The sequence below is a fragment of the Caretta caretta genome, chromosome 16, assembly GCF_965140235.1.
Source record: "Caretta caretta isolate rCarCar2 chromosome 16, rCarCar1.hap1, whole genome shotgun sequence".
In the NCBI taxonomy this organism is placed as follows: Eukaryota; Metazoa; Chordata; order Testudines; family Cheloniidae; genus Caretta; species Caretta caretta.
The window spans coordinates 26,160,418-26,178,120 of NC_134221.1; the positions used below are offsets into that span (position 1 = coordinate 26,160,418).

General features: G+C 41.0%; 1 protein-coding gene and 1 long non-coding RNA gene across 10 annotated transcripts in view; one reads left to right on the forward strand and one right to left on the reverse strand.

Annotated features, from left to right (window-relative positions):
• The window catches only part of RALGPS1 (Ral GEF with PH domain and SH3 binding motif 1), a 398,334-nt gene extending 385,017 nt beyond the window's left edge, over positions 1-13,317 (forward strand). For all 9 annotated transcript variants that reach the window (XM_048823454.2, XM_048823456.2, XM_048823452.2 and 6 more), the window contains 5 exons: positions 3,632-3,737; positions 5,425-5,517; positions 5,725-5,830; positions 7,774-7,865; positions 8,338-13,317. In XM_048823454.2, coding sequence (XP_048679411.1) covers positions 3,632-3,737; positions 5,425-5,517; positions 5,725-5,830; positions 7,774-7,865; positions 8,338-8,367 — 427 coding nt within the window. In that variant the 3' untranslated portion in view covers positions 8,368-13,317. The remainder of the gene's footprint in view (positions 1-3,631; positions 3,738-5,424; positions 5,518-5,724; positions 5,831-7,773; positions 7,866-8,337) is intronic.
• On the reverse strand, positions 12,602-17,635 carry LOC125623697 (uncharacterized). Its single transcript, XR_007353075.2, has 2 exons — positions 15,945-17,635; positions 12,602-13,772 (listed from the first exon to the last, which is right to left on the reverse strand). It is a non-coding gene; the product is annotated as an uncharacterized LOC125623697 (long non-coding RNA).
• Between the last annotated feature and the right edge of the window lie 68 nt (positions 17,636-17,703).

The following is a 17,703-nucleotide window of genomic DNA, read 5'->3' on the forward strand; positions in this document are numbered from 1 at the left end:
CTATTGTGGGGCTTTTATGTTGCCACAATTCCAGACTTTTTATTTTTCCAGACTCCTGAATTATTTCTGCATCGCACTAGGATGAAACTCCAAATTATGTGTTTTCCCTCGAACTTCTGGAATGTTTTGTCCTCAATATTTATTCTGATTTTTAAGCCGTGGGAGCAAAGCATTCTATTCATCCACTGACCTCTTCCCCAGCATCAAACATATTTCCAATAGTCAGTGCTATTGCCTAACCTCTAGGAGCAATCCACAACATTTAGGAGTCACTTTTGGATGCACCAGGCTTAATTCTTCACTGCCTGCCATCTTGTGTTGCTAGTTGCACCTGTGCAAAGTGGGTATACATTGGTATCAAATCCTGTTTTAAAACTATTTTGCAAGACAGTGGAGTATATGGTCCATTGAGTAGTGCTTTGAATGCAGAGGAGACAAAAGCCAGACCAGGGAGATGGAAAGGAGTAGATTGGGACAAGGAATCTAGTGAGACTGGGACTGGAGTGCTGGAGAAAGAAACTGGGAGTGGGACCGGGACCAGCTGGCAGGGAGACTGAGGCTGGGAACCAGGAAAGGAGATTTGTATCTGGTAAGGAAAACTGGGAGGAGGGGGACCTGGGAGTCAGTTGGCTGGATGGGGGGAAATGCTGAGATTGGAGGAGAAGTTGGGGGAATGAGGGAGATTGGGACTGGATGAACAAAGAGACTGAGACTGGGAACTAGTGTGAGGAAGAACGAGACCAGGGGATAGCTCTGACCAGGGCTGAGATGCAGGGGAAGAACAGGGACTGGTTAGGCAAACAGACTGGGATCCGGAGCCAGGGAGGGGAGCTGGGTCAGGGAGCTTGAAGGATACTGAGATTGGACAAAGAGGATAGGACTGGGAATCAGTGAGGCAGGGGGGAAACTGGATGAGGAGCCAGGAGTGGAGAACTAGGACTGGTTCTGTGGAGGCAACAGAAGTGATTGGGACTTGGACAGTGAGCCTAGAGGAGAAGATTAGGACTGGCTGGGCAAAGGGACTGGGATGAGAAGCCTGAGGAGTGGAGACTGGGACTGGAACCAGAACAAAGAGACATGGGTGGATAAGAAACAGGACCAGGGCAGGGACAGGTTGGAGGGGACGAGGCAGAAGGGGGTCAAGTTTGGAAGGAACAGACAGAAGAGACTGTGGCCACTAGAATGCACTCCCTTCCAGAACCGGAACTGGAACCCAAGATTCCTGAGTCTCACCATTCTTCTGTCAGCAAATGTCTGTGAAACACACTGGGAAAGTGTCCCATGCCTCTCTGGCTCACATAGAGGATGATGATCTATTATTGCTATTAGTTACTCACTAAGCTCAAGCAGCACAGGTCTGTGTTGTGGATCTAAATGTTCCAACTACACTGATGAACAATGTGGTGTCGATATGATGGAATTTCTGTTTTCTCCCATTTGTTTTTTCAAAAACCTAGGAAATTATACACACACACAAACACGAACAAACCCTATGTTAAAAGAACATCATTGTGGTCGCAAAGTTAAGCACATGAAAAATGATCCAGAATTTCAACTAAGGTTATCTAATCCAACACATATAATGTATGGAAGGAAAAAGGATATACAAGTAACAGCCAGTTATTCTGTAATGATAAAATTATGGAAATTAATACCATCAAAGAACTAATGAGGATTATTAACATACCCATGCTGGTTTATTTGCTAGTAAAGCATTATATCAAATCCCATGTAGGAAGCCCAAGTTGCAGGTGACCATTAATGAGGCTAGAAATATTAATTATGGTAAAGGCCACCTCAAAGGGCCTGATCTTTTTTTCATGATATAACAATTTACTGATGGTTCTAAAAGATAAGATAATCTTTATGGGAAAATAGGAAAATAATCTAAAAACAGATGTCACTTTGGGGCAATGGGAAAATATATAGAGGAAGGCCAAAATCTCATCTATTTGGGTAGCCATTAAGGAAGGTTACTGCAAAATATGTTATCAGTTGTACCTCATACCATTTAAGTGAAGTATAATACATATAAAGGATGGAGAGAAATAAGGACCTTTCTGTATATATGCTGTGAATGCCCTAAGATAATAGTATTTTTGGACAAAATAACAAAAGGAATTTTCAAGATAACTGAAGTGAGGCCACCCACAAAACCCATAATGAGTCTATTAGGTTACATTTTAAAAGAGGTTACTAACTTGGTGTAGGGCTCGTTGATAACACAATTACTGCTTGCAGTCAGCTGTGTGATAGCTCATTTTTGGAAAAAGATAGATACCCCATCATTAGAGGCAAAGAGAAATAAATTATGGGAAATCCTTTCAATGAAAAAAATGATGGACAGCCTTATGTCAGGCTCAAGTAAATTTTATATTATGTATGGTTACCATTTTTGGAATCTGAACAAAATAAATACATCAATAATAAGAAGTTGACTAAACACAGGACTTTTAAAGGTAGCAAATACAGGTTATGAATAGGAGTTGTTAATACTTGTATGGAAAGTTTATTTATGTTAATAATGACAAAATAAAACTTTTTTTAAATAGATGAGAAAATTCATGTGATTTGCCTGTTATGGGGGTATCACAAAGCAAAATCTTCTGTCTCCGGTTAAAAATCATCTTGTAGTTGTTACTGGCAAATCTAGGTATGGACTTCAGATATGTAAATTGTGTGTAATCTACATACAAATCCATCATAGACTGTAAGCTTTGGGGGAACAGTGTCTTTCACTATTTTTTGAAGCACCAAGAACTCTGTCAACACATTACATAATAATAAGTGATAAGCATATTCAAACAATTATAAATGTCAATTGATTGTAATGTGGAGAAGGCAGCAGTGGGTATCTTAGTGGTCACTGCTTTTTCAGTTTGCTTAACAGTTACGCAGAGTAGAACTGTGCATGTAGTGTGGTCAAATTTTCCAGTGACAGATCATCTGCAGGAAGATTTTTAACATGCTTAATCCTATAGTTTGGCTTTTTTAATACAAACAGTTTCAAACATGTCACTAATCTATTTTGAATGTTCACAGACACCATTGCTGCTTTACACCTATGGTAAAATATATTTTTTCTTAAAACAGAGGCACTAGCTATTTGGGTTCTTAAAGATGCCTTGGTACATTCTGCAAAAGTGAAGGCATGTTCTGGTGGCCTGATTTAATTCTGATTTCTGAAAGTACATTATTTCCATCAGATATTCCTCCCGTAGTTTCAATTGGATAATTTATTCTTCACTTTCTCTCATATAAACATATATAGGTTGCGTATGTGTTGTAATTAGAAACTATGCACAGTAAGAGAACTACCATGGGTCCTGGTTTTCTGGAATAAAGGTAATTATTTCTAGGCTTACCACTATGTAAATCAAACATAACTCAGTATAACATGGAGCACTACATTTCTCCAGTTTCCTGAAATCTACTAGAATTTTTCAGATAACTTGATTATTTTGTTTAGGTATCTGAAACATACACACTACAGAGCCAAGTTTCGATGATTCTCTATATATGCAATAGCAAACACTGCATGGAAAACCTCTATGAAAAATAATTTTTATTAAGAGCATTATTTGTTCCTGTTTGTCTGCTCACCTAAATATGATAGTGTTTGTCACTTCAGCCCAACAGGGGCCTGCAACTGCACATTAGGGAGTTCAACAGGAGTCATTACCATGGAAGGGCCTTTAAGAAGGAAGACATTACTAAAGGAAGGCAGAAAACCTACAGTAAGTTGGACCTTTACTGTGATCCTAATTTGATAATGGCTGTTATTGTTTACATTGTTAGCTTCAGACTGAAGTGCAAAGCCGAACAGGGCAGGGCAGTTAATTCTGTTCCAGGAAACAGAACAATGTTTTGCTTCAGAATCACTTTCTATTAAAACATAAGACACAAAATGTTTCCTTTTCTCCCAGCATCTGCTCTGCATCAGTTCTTTCCCTGTGTGTTTGTAAGGGACACCACAGAGGTGGGATCAGAAGAGGAACTCTATATAGCATCAGCTTCTGTAAAGGCCTGTCAGCATCTATTTCTGTGGGATCCCTCTCCTCACATTCAGATCCCCCTCACATCAGTGGGAGAGCTTTGTGTTCTGTTGCAAGCAGGACACAAAGTCTGAATGGCTCTTCAGGAGACGCAGGTAGTATTGCAGAGAACCAGCTCTCTGCACAAGCATCATGCCATAGATTCACAGGATTCCCCCAGCCTCCGTCTCAGGCCCTCTTTGGGAAGGGAGAAAATGATGCAATGGAAATCCCATGGTTTACCTTTGATCCTCTTACAACTTTTTATTTGTAGCTTCATGGTTTAGTCTTAAGAGATTTGAAGAACTGTGGAAATAACCTTGTAATTAGAGCTGTGCAAAATTATGTGGCTGAAACGTAATTTAAACAAAAAATGTAGATTCAGATCAACCAAAATAATTTGTGAATTTGCATCAATTTCAGCACATTTTTTCAATAGATGAAAAAAATTGAAAATGTCCAAATGATTTATTTCAACACTCCCAGAACAAGATGTTTTGATTTTTTTGGCTAGATTCATGAAAGGGTGGTGGGGAAGAAAGAGGACGGGTTGGTGGTGCATCCCTTATACCAGTTGCCCAGTAATTAGGGAATTCACCTTGGATATGGGAGACCAGGGTTCAAGTCCCTGCTCCAGAGCAGGACCAATCTATTGGCTATTCTGGGGTGGGCTCTGATATCAATCTCTTTTGTTGAAGGTGTTCCACTTTGTATAAATACAGTGAGTGAGAGTGACTCTATAGCCTAGTGATTAGGGCACTCGTCAGGGAATGGGGGGGTGTCACCCTGGTTCTAGTCCTTGCGCCAATTACTTTTTAATTATTTGTACAAAGTGGAACAGTTTCAACAGGAGAGAATGAGTAAGACCACAACTTCCTCCTCAATTTTGTGAACGGTGCCCAGGTTTCCTTGTGAATCTAGGTCTTCATTTCCTTTGTTTTTACTTAAAAAACAGATAAAAATCCCTAAAATCAAACCAAAACATTTCTTTCGACCTGAAACAAATTTTTTTCTGACTTTTTGATTAGCCAAAAATTCTGAAAAATTACTTATAATCAATTATGTTGACCAAATGTCAGAGGCAGGTATAAGATATGCCCAGCAGAGGGCAGTACTATGCTCTGCACTGAAATGAACCGCCCTGAGATTTCTAGAGGAGACATTAGGATAATGTGGATTTTCTTTGCTGTATCTTGCATTCTCATAGACAGCAACCAGAGCCTAGGGAGCTATACTGATTTACACCAGCTGAGAATTTGGCCCCAGCTCCCTCCTCCTATTAGCTTCCTTACTTTAAACAGATAATTCTAATACTTAGTTGTTAATTCGTTTTCAGAGTATCGGAAATTAATAAGCCATATTTGTACCTATTTTCTTTTTTCTTATTCAGCTCTCCTCATGGACTAGATATTGGGTTACACTTTCAGGGTCAACTCTTCTCTACTTCGGAGCAAAATCATTAAGAGGCACAGAAAGAAAACACGTAAGCAAAGTATATTAATTTGTTCTAGAAAGCAAACCATTCTTTAGATGTATCATCCTCATGAGCAGGACTGGCAATGTGCATTCAAAAAGCGAATATGGTCACTCCTAGCTAGCACATTTGTCTGCTCTGTATTCATGGTTAGAAGTCAACCCAGTGCATTATCATGCTACTGCTAATTGTAACTGATCTGTCTGTCTCTTCTAGTATAAATCTACTGCTGGTAAAAAAGTCTCTATTGTGGGCTGGATGGTGGCACTGCCTGATGATCCTGAACATCCTGATATTTTTCAGCTAAATAACCCTGATAAAGGTAGATGCTACATTATACCTAGGGAATGGGGTAATAGCATTTAATATGTTAAGTTTACATTATTTGCAATATCACATGCTCAGAAAGTTAAGGAACCAGATTTTCAAAATAGGGTACAGTGAGAGATTCATGCATCTGCAAAAAGCCCATGTTTGTGGGGTCCTGCAAGAGGCCTAAGTGCATCTTGCCAAATGATTGGGGGAGTGCATTTTGTGAGTTTTCCAGGAACTCTTGGGATTAGTGTGAGGTCACTTGCATTCCCTGTTCTCTATAGATATGTCTACCCTGCAGTTAAGCACCTGCAGCTGGCCCAGGTCAGCTGATTCAGGCTTGCAGGACTCGGGCTATGGGCATGGGCAGCGGGTTATAATAGGCCAGGGGAGGCTCAACCTCCCCTGGTGCTGCCGTGGCCACCAGAACCCCATTTTCAGGGTTTTGGGGAGAAGTTTTTGATTTATTATGCCCCTGCAGATTCCAGGGCAGCTGAGGAAGCAGCATGTGCTACCGCCTCCTCAGCTGCCCAGGAACCTGCATGGGGCATAGCAAAAGCTTCTTCCGGAGAAGACAGACACATGCTTTTCTCCTGGTGGCTTGGGGTCTGGGGAGGGGAGATGCAGCGTGGCTGCAGCTGAGCTCGAGGCTTTGGCCCACTCAGGGCTCCTCCAGCCCAGGGAGGGTCTTGGAGCTCCAGCCACCAGTGTGGGGGGAGGGTCTCGGGGCTTCGGCTGGCTCGGAGCTCCTCCAGCTGAGGGGAGGTCTGGGGACTCCTCTGGGTGGGGGTGTCTTAGGGCTCCTCCCACTGCAGGGGGGTGGTCTTGGGGCTCCTCTGGCTGAAGGGGGGTGGTCTTGGGGCCATGAGGGGGGGAAGGGGCAGGGCTGGAGCTAGCCTCCCCAAAGGGGGGCTCCACCCGCCACGCATGGCTATGTGGCTGTTGAATTGCAGTGTAGACATTGGGGCTCAGCCTTGGAGGGTCCCAGAGCCCAGGTTCCAGCCCAAGTCTGAACATCTACACCGCAAGTTTTAGCCCTGCAGCCAGACTGACCTGGGCCAGCCCGGGACGTGCTACATATCTTTTAGTCCAGTGTAGATGTACCCTATGGTGGTTGCTTCTTTTTTCCAAATGGCTTTCTCAAGGTCACTATGTCCTTTAAATAGCCCTGTAATCCCTAGATAGTCAGCTTCACTATAAGTGCTGTTTTATGAGGCTTCTCCAAACATCAAAGTATTTATAAAACCATTTACTTAGATTTTTAACCATCATCACTCAGCAGACACTTCAAATGTTCAAAAAGGTCCTAGCATCAATGTGCATCATGAGGGTCTCTACAGAAAACCTTGAAGTTCCCCTAACATTTCACATCTTTCCTTATTTCAATGAGAAGCAGTGATGAACATGAGCTGCACATGCTGCATCTCTCTCCTGTAGAATACAATGAATACAATGTAAGTCTGACTTCAAGAGAAAATTCAGGGAAGGCAATGCTGAGCTGAGGAATGAAAGAGACCAACAAGGGGATGCTGGAAAAGCTAAATTTGCAAACAATAGTGCATCCATGAAAACGATTCAGGGGTGAGGTATATAAATGCTAGTGGGAATGAAGCAAAGTATAAAACGAAGGAGGTTGGAGTGGATGCCCAGATTGGTCTTACTGTCTTTGGTTCTGTGACAGCTTAATTTTACTCCCATGTGCTACCCTCAGGTCTATTGAATATGCACACTATCTTCCACCCCCTACCTGGGGGGTGCTGGGCACATATTCCCTATAGCCTATCCTCCCTGCCAGAGCCTGCTGTGTGTGGTAGGAGCAGTTTGGGTATTTGAGGACCAAATTAATTTTCCTATTTACTTTATGCTCTTGGCTTCTACACTAAACGATGATAATGTAGCAAAGCCAAGTGTCTGTCAAAACCTCAGGGATCCTGATTTTTTTTAATTTTGTAGGCAATATTTACAAGTTTCAGACTGGGTCAAGGTTTCACGCAATACTGTGGCACAAGCATTTGGATGATGCATGCAAAAGCAACAGGCCTCAGGTAAGGCCATGAAAATGTCTTTTCCAACCAGTTTCTCCCTTACATTCCAGGAAACCCCTACATAGAGGATGCCACTTTCTAGCCTCTATGGGCACCTCGATTATACACAGACAAGCTCATCAGGGTATATTTATACAACCCATTTTTCATATTGACCAAAGTTTTGTAACAGGTGTGGAAGGCAAGATTTCAAATTCTAGGATATCCACAAAAAAATCTGGTAATGGTGAATTTGTGCGGCTCTAGCCATAAGTCTCAGTGCCCCTTACTGTGTCATGTTTTTCTCTCCCAAGTTATGATACAATGTCCTGTTACTAGCTTGCAGAGTCAGCCTCACACAGAGTCCGTTTAAGGGACTGATTGCATTGTTGGCACTTGGCAATAAATGGCAATAGTAATACAAAGATTGACACTTCAGTTTCCCCTTGCCACAGGAACTTTACATTGCTGACTAATTTACATTCTCTTCCAGGTACCTGCTAACCTAATGTCATTCGAATAACTTGCATCAGTATGTGGTGTGACTTCAAGTGCCAAACTGCAGGATGGGAATATCTTTCCCTGAGGAGAAGGGGAGAAGGAGCTCCCTAATGTGAGCCAGCTGCCCCAGACAAGATTACTTCAGCACTTTTCTATGTAACTTGAAAGTGATTTTGACACAGCTTTTAAAAGCAGAAAGTGAATGTTGTCCTTAGGACCAGATATAGTCTCATGCACTGAACATAAGTAGACAATTTAGACAGACTGAAGATGAGTCCTGACTGATGCAGGATCCTGGAAACCTTGACTTTAACTTTGTGGTCACAAACTGCCCTGGACTAATGTTTGACCACAAACTGTGCATCACATCTTCTGCCTATTCTTTTTTAAACTGTTCTTTTTATTGTTAAGCTGCTTTATGTGACTGAAGAACATTTAGCCCATGTTGGGTTTTCAGTTCTTTCTAATGCACAAAATGATTGACAGTGTTAACTTGCTGCAAAGTGTCAATTAGAATAGAAAATTGTGGAACAACATTTTTATAACCTAAGTGCACTGAGTTGCTTGGTAATGTGGTTGCCTCAGATTTTGTATCAAATCTCTGGACAGTTCTGCAGTTCGCATTTGAGCTATTTGGGAAATGTGTATTTTGGCACAAGATAAATAGTTTAATTTAGTATTTCTTTCATTTGAATGTGCTGCTTTTAAATATAATATAAAGGGACACCCAGATGAGTGAAGGGTCCATTGCTATTTAAATTCACTTTGTGTTACAGCTTTTCTTGGATTTTCTTACTCCTAAGGATAAATTGGCCTTATTTTTTTCCCCTTTACTATGGGTGCTATTCATCTAAAATCCCTAGCTCCATAGATGCAGGTATTTGGATCTTCCCAGCCACCTAGTGCTGACTCCTCAGAATGGCTGAACTTTCCACTCACTGTTCCACTCTCATGTGGGTGACCCAATCCCATTCAGCACCTGCATGTGCACACACATCACCTGGTAGGCAGAATAATGCCACTAGGACTGCTGTCATGAAGGCCTCTGATCCTCTGAAATCATGATGGAGGTGAGATCTAGGCAGGACTGATTGGCATGTAAGAGACCCTTCTATGCCAGGAGAAACTACCTGGTTCTCTTTTCCCAGGTGTGCCTTAGCACTTCCTGCTGGTCTGAGCTTTCTGCTATTCTCACCTTGATTTCAGTATTCTTCACCTTTTAGTCACATCCCTTTGCTGGTCAGTGTTCAGGTTTCATCCATCAAGGATGAATCATTGCATAAAGCTCCCACCTCACTTTCAGCTAGGCTTTCTAATGCCATGACCAATGCCCCTAAAACCCTCACTCTGCAGCTCCCCAAGAATGGAGCAAAATGGTGAGCTAGGTGGGAGAGTCCTGTGATTCGACCACATGCTTGCAGACCATGAAAGACCAGAAATAATTTTGGATGACTAGAGCCCTACATCAAAACAAGTGCCCAGTCACTGGGCTGTTCTGCTGATCTCACATAATCTTGATTTTACAGCAGATTTTTTTAAATTTATCTTACAAAAATACCTTATTTGTAATGCTGAATTTCTGTTGACTATATAAAAATGTTTTTTAACTGTCTGTGTCACAATCCTGAGAATGAAACTTGGTAAGTGACAAGAAAAATAGTTCCTACTGATTCCTGTAGGGAGAGACAGGGCAAGTATCAGAATTCACACAGATTTGACATCAGACTTCTTTGATGGTTCAAGAGATCTTCAGTGGGATAGAGGAGTGGCCAAAAAATATCTTTTTGCTTTTTTACCAAGCCAAAAATTAGTTGTAGTAGTGAGCTGATAACAGCATCTGTAGTCCAAGAATGGAATTTTCAATAGTTAGATCTGACACAGAGGATTTTTAAAGATGATGATGCTGGTGAAATTCTATCATCAGCATGTCACTGTTGCCCAACTATTTGAAAATGAAATCATCTGAATTATTCTCCTAGACAGAGAGATGCATGGATGGTTGTGGTGAGAGGTGAGTTATAAATTTAAACTATTTCTGAGGGTGCAGGTATTCTCTGGACTACCATTCAAATGAATTCATAGGTGCATGTATGTGTAGTGTGTGTGTCTGTACGCATATCTAATCTTTTGCAGCAGCCAGAGGGTTGAACCATCTGAAACGGCATTATTGTAATATTATATGTCTGACCTAAACCCTCAAATGCTAAGAGTAAAGGCTGAAGATCTAAGTTGCCACCCCCGTATGCAGAATTTATATAAAATAGAGCTGCTGTTAATCAGGAGCCCTGGAGCGCTGCCTGTATCTAAAATGTCCTTGGATTTCTGTGTTTAAGCCAGAGCTAGCATGTAATGCCACTTACAATGCTGTTGCTTTTTTTCAATTATATTTAAAGACAACACTTCCTCGACATACATAACATGTATTCAAGCATCCTGAATTCCCACTTTGCCTAATGGATCATAAAGAGTTTTGTAGCTTCCAGGGCTACTGCTAAGAATGTAAAGTGGCCCACCTAGTACAATAAATTTGGAAGGTGATAGATCAAGAAACCAAACTGTTTTCTTAAATAAGTATGCATTTTGCCATCGTAGGCATTGGCAGGCAAAGATTTATAAAGGGACTTGTGACATAATTTAAAAAATGAGGAGGGACTAATAAATGCATTGCCAACAATTAACAGTGTACTTGTATTTTCCAGATTGCCAGCCAAATGAGTGTTTAGGAGGATGAGGACAGTATAGGTACTGGTAAATTGTGGCCTCAAGCATCGAAGTTTAAAATGCACATTTGCCAGAGCAGAATTTTTAACACAGCTAATTTTAATGGTTCTGCAAGAACTCTGAAACGTACTTACATAGTGCTTTTATTCACCAATCATGTCCAGGTGAAACCATAACAACTACATCTATCTTGTTCTGATCTATTGGGATGTGGGTGATTCCCCTGTGCAGGGATCCTGTTCCACAAATCCTACTGAAATCCTTGCAGCAAAATGTTCTGCAAATGCTTAGTTATCCCATTAATAAGAGAACAATTTGGTCATTGTTAAATATAAAATTTAATTTAAAATTGTAACAGTCACTGACCTGACATCCATATTAGGAGGCCAAGGAAATGTCTAAAGCTGTTTTTAGATGTAATGGGGGAGGGGAGAAACAGCTAATTCTCATTTCATTTTTTTCCACCGTGCTTATAATTCAAATTAAGTAATGGATGTTGTGGCTGCTGAGACTGTGGACCAAGTTTCACCTTGAAGTGACACTCACAGTTAACTGATAGGCTAGTAATGGCAAAAGCTGGAACCTGTTTAGATCTTGAGGGCTTGTAGAATTCAAAGCCTTGTGGAACATTTTAGGTGTTATTCTATTCAGGGCAGGGAGTTTTTTCATCCTTAGAAAACAATCTTTCTCAAGAAAAGCCCTTTAGAAGCTGGCCATGAAGGGGGGATTTGAAAGTAGCCTTCAACTACCTGAAGGGGTGTTCCAAAGAGGATGGAGCTAGGCTGTTCTCAGTAGTGGCAGATGACAAAAAAAGGAGTAATGATCTCAAGTTGTGGTGGGGGAGGTCTAGGTTGAATATCAGGGAAAACTATTTCACTAGGAGGGTGGTGAAGCACTGAAATGGATTACCTACGGAGGTGGTGGAATCTCCATCCTTAGAGGTTTTTAAGGCCCAGCTTGAGAAAGCCCTGGCTGGGATGATTTAGCTGGGGTTGGTCCTGCTTTGAGCAGGGGGTTGGACTATGACCTCCTAAGGTTTCTTCCAACACTAATCTTCTATGATTCTATGGCAGAGAAGTTCCAAACATCTCCAGGTCCCTTCACCTGTATAGCAAACCCCTACAAAGATAGGAGTTCAAACGTGAAACCAGGATATGCTCTGAACTATTTGTGGCATGAATGAGAGAACACACACAAAAGTGACTCTGATATCCAGGAGTCTCTCATAGTGCCCGGGATGGAATTTTTGTGTGTCTGTGGAGAGAACAAAACCCTCAAAATAATGCTACTCGAGACCTTCAGTAATTTGCATTTTTAAAGTTTTTAAAGAATTGGTAAAATGAATGCTTGAGCTGATCACCAGTTGCAGAGTAGATAGTATTACGTAAAACAGAGCTGAACATGGCAATTGTGTAGTTTTGCCTTGTGCAATATGTCTTGAAATTCTTGTAGTATATCACAATAATTGTGGTATTGCTTTGTAGCTTTTGAGAAGATAAAATGAATGAGAATGATAGAACAGTAGAGGGATGGTATTAGCTTAATCCATTTTTAAATACATTTATTGTTAAATACAAAAAGTATGAATTCTAATAATTACTGATTTTTTGGGGACTCAGTATCTGACACCTTTAATGTGAATTAAAAGCTCCTGTTGAAATAATAGACATTGATTAAAATATCACCTCTATGAAAGGATATCATAAACCTTGTAAGTGTTATCAGTCGCACAGTAAAACTTCAGCTGTTTTGTAAAAACAGGCCTTTTTAGTCTGTTTTTCAGGATGACTAATTTCAGACTTGTGAAGATATTAGATATATTTCAGGCAATATTTATTATTAATTTATTAGTGTGTGTAATTTTAAAGTAATTCAGTGCCAAAATGCATGTTTGTCCCATTAGCACTCAATTAAGGCATCAACAGAAGTTTTCAATATACAATCCATTTGTCACATTACAATATAAACCAATTTCTATATTTCTTTGTTTCTTGTGAACACTGTTGCACTATTTTTGGCCGTATTTTTCAGCAGCCCACTGCATGCCATTTGTGTACAGACTTTCTATAACTTTTGTGAATTGTCTCACCCATAATAACCACTGAACTTTTAACCCTTGTGTGGGAGTCTTTAGGTTTTTGGCAAAGTATTTTGTTACCTCAGTCTTGTATCAAGTTGCTGTATTTCAGCTTGTTACATTTTGTTTCACTAATTAAATACCTTAATGTAAAAAAATTGTTTAACAAACAAATGCATTTGGTTGTGAATCTGTCAGATTGTTAACAATACCATGTATTGTCAAGAGTAGATTTGAAGTATACAATGAACTAGAACTTCTCACGTCAAGCACATCAAACTGTGCTTTGTCTGTGATTAAACAATAACATAGTTGGACACTACACTTTATAGTTGCATAAACTACAGTCATTTATAAAGCAGATGTGACAGGATCAAAATGTGTGGCAAAGAACAAGGAAAATCCTTCCAAACTTCCAATCTATGTGAGGTTGTTCTCTCTTTTTTTGTACAATCAGGGCTTTATATAAACAGATCAAATTCTGTAGTCCCTTGTTAAGATCTGTCTGAGCGCAGAAGTCGAGACAAGTCCATGAGTTTGGCAGGGTAGCAAGCCTTGTGGATGGGGGGAAAGTGGTAGACGTGGTATATCTTGACTTCAGTAAGGCTTTTGATGCTGTCATGCATGACCTAGGGAACAACAAACAACAGTGGTATACAGCTTGATAGTATTCATCACCATATATTTTTGACAGGTTTCCACACCCCATTTAGGGCTTATAAGAACATAAGAATGGCCATACTGGCTCAGACCAAAGGTCCATCTAGCCCAGTATCCTGTCTACCGACAGTGGCCAATGCCAGGTGCCCCAGAGGGAATGAACAGAACAGGGAATCATCAAGTGATCCATCCTCTGTTGCTCATTCCCAGCTTCTGGCAAACAGAGGCTAGGAACACCATTTCTTACCCATCCTGGCTAATAGCCATTAATGGACTTAACCTCCATGAATTTATCCAGTTCTCTTTTAAACCCTGTTATAGTCCTAGCCTTCACAACCTCCTCAGGCAAGGAGTTCCACAGGTTGACTGTGCGCTGAGTGAAGAAGAACTTCCTTTTATTTGTTTTAAACCTGCTACCCATTATTTTCATTTAGTTCTTATATTATGGGTACAAGTAAATAACTTTTCCTTATTCACTTTCTCCACACCACTCATGATTTTATATACCTCTATCATATCCCCCCTTAGTCTCCTCTTTTCCAAGTTGAAAAGTCCTAGCCTCTTTAATCTCTCCTCATATGGGACCCGTTCCAAACCCCTAATCATTTTAGTTGCTCTTTTTTGAACCTTTTCTAATGCCAGTATATCTTTTTTGAGTTGAGGAAACCACATCTGTTCACAGTATTCAAGATGTGGGCGTACCATGGATTTATATAAGGGCAGTAAGATATTCTCCATCTTATTCTCTATCCCTTTTTTAATGATTCCTAACATCCTGTTTGCTTTTTTGACTGCCGCTGCACACTGCGTGGACATCTTCAGAGAACTATCCACGATGACTCCAAGATCTTTCTCCTGATTAGTTGTAGCTAAATTAGCCCCCATCATATTGTATGTATAGTTGGGTTTTTTTTTTCCAATGTGCATTACTTTACATTTATCCACATTAAATTTCACTGGCCATTTTGTTGCCCAATCACTTAGTTTTGTGAGATCTTTTTGAAGTTCTTCACAGTCTTCTTTGGTCTTAACTATCTTGAGCAGTTTAGTATCATCTGCAAACTTTGTCACCTCACTGTTTACCCCTATCTTCAGATCATTTATGAATAAATTGAACAGGATTGGTCCTAGGACTGACCTTCCTATGTCCTGCCCACCTTCCCCGTTTCCGTTGGTGTTGAGGTTTGGCGCTGTTGGCCATTTAAAAAAAAATTGATTTTTTTTATGTTTGAATAGGGGGAACGTTGCATGCTTGTGCTTTGCTGCATTTGGTTGTTTTTTTATGAGAAAAAGGTTGAAAGAATAGAGTCAGAGCTTAAAGATTAAAAAAAGAAAGCTTTGGTAAGGTTTACAGGAAAAAAGGAAAGAAAGGTTGTTTGGTTAGGTTTAGTAAGGAGACATTATTTTAAAGGCCTAGTTTGGTATATTATTAAAGAATAGAAAGAGAACTTAAAGAAAAATAAAGATTTTTGTTTTTAAAGGAGAGAGGCAAGTTATTAAAGAAAAGAGAGATTTTTGGTGAGGTTGAGTAAAGAGAGGTATTTTTAAAGGACTAGTTTGGTATGTTATTGTAAAGAGGCTAGCCGGGGCTCATCCCTCTCCGGGACAGCGGGGAGCCACACCAGCTCACTACACACTGTTGATGTTTATGGGGAATTAGTTCTGCCGCGGGAGTCTCTCTCGGCGGCCCTTGCGGCAACTGAAATAAGCACAATGAGCCCAGGCCCTGGGCAACAATGAGTCAGGCGCTCAGGCCCTCAGACAGGGGCTGAGCAGTAGCAGTACAATAGTAGCAATAAGCCCAGGCCCCAAAGGGCCTGGAAGAGGGGGAGACTCTTTTGAGATAAATGTAACAGGTGTATTAAATGTAAGGGTAGGTTAAGAAAAATCAAGGACCAAAATGGACAACGTGTAGAATCAAGCACGTGGGTTTATTACACACATGAGTTGGGTGGCGGGGGGGGACGCAGCCCCTCCCACTGCACTGCATCCCAGTCCGGGGCCCTAGCAGCGGCAGAAGACCCGCTGCTGGGTCAGTGGGGATCCTGGCCACAACACACTGACATGGGCTCTGGCAGTGTTGCAGCCAGACTAGGGTCAGCTGCCCCCGGCCTATTTCCAGACTCCCCCTCGGGTGGTACCTGGGTCACAGTGGTGTCCTCCAGGGGCTCCGGCACCATGGGTTCCTCGGGGCAGGTAGGTGATTAGAGGCAGACCCAGCAACTCCTCCGGGTAGCTGGCGTGGGGCAGGCCTGGCAACTCCTCCAGGTAGCAGGCGTGGGGCAGGCCCAGCAACCCCTCTGGGTAGCGGGCGCGGGACAGGTCGGAGGCGTCTGGCCTCCCCAGCAGCTCTCTCCCTAGTGAGTTCTGAGGTCGAGCCTTTATACTTCGGGGGCGCCGCCTGACCCTCTGGGGGTGGGCTCAGAGCTCCCTAGCTCTGCCCACTCCGGTGTCCAGAAGGGCTTGTCCCTCTCCGGGGCGGCAGGGAGCCACACCGGCTCACTATAGTTATTAAAGAATAAAAAATTTTGAGATAAATGTAACAGGTGTATTAAATGTAAGGGTAGGTTAAGAAAAATCAAGGACCAAAATGGACAACGTGTAGAATCAAGCACGTGGGTTTATTACACACAGCGCTGGTGGAGTGTTACTTTGCTTATTAGGCTCAGAGACACTGCCAAACAATTGATTACAGTGGATTATATGGATTTTCCATGGGCGGAGGGAAATCCAAACACCTGGATAGGTCTAGCAGGAAGACAAGATAAGCACAGTAGCCAATAGTCAAAGATTACATAATGTCTCCGCCCATGGTTTTAGGTTAACTAGTAACATACAATTAGTACTTTAAACAATGTATAAAATGTATATGTTTAATTCTGATTTGGGATTTATAGGAATGAAGTAGCTCCATTGATTGTTTACAGGTACATACTTGGGGGTTAAAACAAAAAAACAGTGAAAAGTATATGGCAATAGAAATTTTTTTTAGTTGCTTATTTGTGTTTTTAAGGCAGGCACTGGTAGTGGTTTGGAGAAGGGGTGTACATTTGTGAGAGGGAGGATGTTATATCTCATACTGACATGTTTGAACCTCTTCCATAAACTCAACGTTGGTGTGTGGGAAGGTACCCCTTTCTACAGAAAAGGGCCCCTTTCATTCCTTTGGTCTGTTTGCAGCTTTTAGATAAAGCTACCAATTATGATTCTCCACCTGGCATTTTGCTGACCAAGCTTATCTTAGCAAAAACCAAGGTTGTTTTTTGTTTGTTTTTCTTTCTTAGCTAATATTGTTCACTGTTTGCTAGGCCTCTGGCCTCTTAACCAAATTCTGGACTTTGGGCCTGTAAAAAGAGCTGACACAGTTTATATATCAGGTTGTTACTTAATAGCATATGGATTTTGGCCCTTCAAAAGAGTATCTAAAAAGAGGTAAATAAAAGAAACATATAAAGGAAACTGTTTAGTAAGCACATGGTAAAAATATAAAGGTTGATTAAGAAAGAAACATTTAAAATGTTAAATATAAGGGTAGGTTAAGAAAAGAGCATTTCAAAACATTAAATAATATTGAAAAATAGGTTTAAAAAGAACACACATTGCAAAAAAGGGCATTTACTAAAGCAGAAACTGTTTAGTAAGCAATGTTAAAAAGTATAAAGAGAGGTTAATAGAAAAGCATTTAAACTATTAAATACAAGGATAGGTTAAGTAAAGAGCATTTAAAAAGAGTTAAATAAGAGAAACATATAAAGATAGGTTAAAAGAGAGAACAGGAAAGGGAAAAGAAAGCCCCTTTGCAAAGGGCAAAAATAGTCAGCACGTGGTTGAGTCAGAGAGAGATCTTACCCTTCTAAGTGTTTCTGTGGAAAGAGACAACTTCCCAGGTTCACAGCCCCT